Genomic DNA, 1,401 nt, shown 5'->3' on the forward strand with positions numbered 1-1,401 from the left:
TTTTTTCTTTTCAAATGGCAACTTTAGTTGTAACGTAAGTTAGGGCCGGAATGCTTCATGCCACACATGTGGCACTAATAATTTGAATTATGTGTGGCACTTATCATTTGGGTTAAATAAAGGGGGGTCCTACTAAAAGACAGACTTATTTTGGATTACTTTTGAGTGAGTACTATTGCAAGTTGCAACTGCACTTCGATTTCTATTTGCAGCAAGCGTACATCATGAAGATAGTACATTTTACAAGTATGAAAATTACATGGATGCGCCAATACTTCTTCCAAACTTAACTTCATGTTTTTACCAGAAAGCCCATTTGTTTAAAGAACTATATCGATTCCAAAATCTTACGAAATACTTATGAGGTACATTTGTCAAGATTGTGCACAAGGGTTAAGGGTTATAAATGCAATAAAATAGCATCATCGAATATAAACAGCTTGGACCAACAGATCAGCGAAAGGACAAGACTAGCACAACCTGTTTCCAGCAAGTGGAATCAATGCCTTAATCCAACTCCATCTCATTATCCCGTCCTGTGCTTCTGCATGACCAGATCTTTATAGTTCTATCATGTGAAACAGTCACAATCTGTTGTCCATCTGCACATATCATATAGATAAACCATTAATTAGATGTTTAGTTTGATGCTTCGATTGGAACTTGGCAAGTGAACACAATATTACGAAGTCAATCTCTTGAGGAAAGAGTATAGTAGACAAAAATTAACTTTATTAACTATAGAACCTATCAATATTGTTCAAAACATTTTCATGTCAACAATAAACAGTCCAGAAGGGTGATATTTTCACCAAATATGTCATAGAAGAATTGACGCGATGGAAAGGAACACAATCAACAGAGGCAAAGGGAGCAGTGCACCACCAAGCATGAATAATCAAATGACAGGACCATAATATTATGGATGATTAGAATTAGTAAAAGTATAAAGGTCACACATTCAAATAATAATAATTGAAGGAAAACAAGGGGAAGAGTAACAGGGGTGTCATGCATTTTATGAGGTGGTACATCTTGCAGTTTAACTATTCAAAGGAAGATGGTCAATCTTAGAATCTTAGTTTAGCCGTTTTCACTAAATAACGGCTGCTAGTTCAGAAAAAAGAAAGTCCTACTAGTGTAAGACAATCTAGAGTGCACTATGTAATTGTTGTGCTGTAAATAAATAAACAAGTGAACAGCAAAAGATGTGAATGTGAATGATCCAACTTGTTTCTTAGTGTGACAAGATAAAGAAAGGACTAAATTAGTTATTCTTGAAGAATGCGCCACACAAATAATTCTGCACACAAAGAAGTTTAGGTGCTTAAGCAAATGGTTACCTCCACTAATATCCAGACTAGTGACCTTTGACTCATGGCCTGCCAAGCATTTAATTGC

The 1,401-nt window shown here is 35.5% G+C and overlaps 1 protein-coding gene across 1 annotated transcript in view; it reads right to left on the reverse strand.

Moving 5' to 3' along the window:
- Nucleotides 1–175: 175 nt before the first annotated feature.
- Nucleotides 176–1,401, reverse strand: part of LOC119295937 (U4/U6 small nuclear ribonucleoprotein PRP4-like protein) — a 4,058-nt gene continuing 2,832 nt past the window's right edge. The window contains exons 4-5 of the mRNA XM_037574362.1: nucleotides 1,344–1,401; nucleotides 176–602 (exon numbers count right to left, since the gene is read on the reverse strand). The exon at nucleotides 1,344–1,401 is cut by the window's right edge and continues 10 nt beyond it. Of these exons, the coding sequence (XP_037430259.1) occupies nucleotides 508–602; nucleotides 1,344–1,401 (153 nt within the window). The 3' untranslated portion in view covers nucleotides 176–507. The remainder of the gene's footprint in view (nucleotides 603–1,343) is intronic.

The sequence above is a fragment of the Triticum dicoccoides genome, chromosome 4B (genome assembly GCF_002162155.2).
Source record: "Triticum dicoccoides isolate Atlit2015 ecotype Zavitan chromosome 4B, WEW_v2.0, whole genome shotgun sequence".
In the NCBI taxonomy this organism is placed as follows: domain Eukaryota; kingdom Viridiplantae; phylum Streptophyta; class Magnoliopsida; order Poales; family Poaceae; genus Triticum; species Triticum dicoccoides.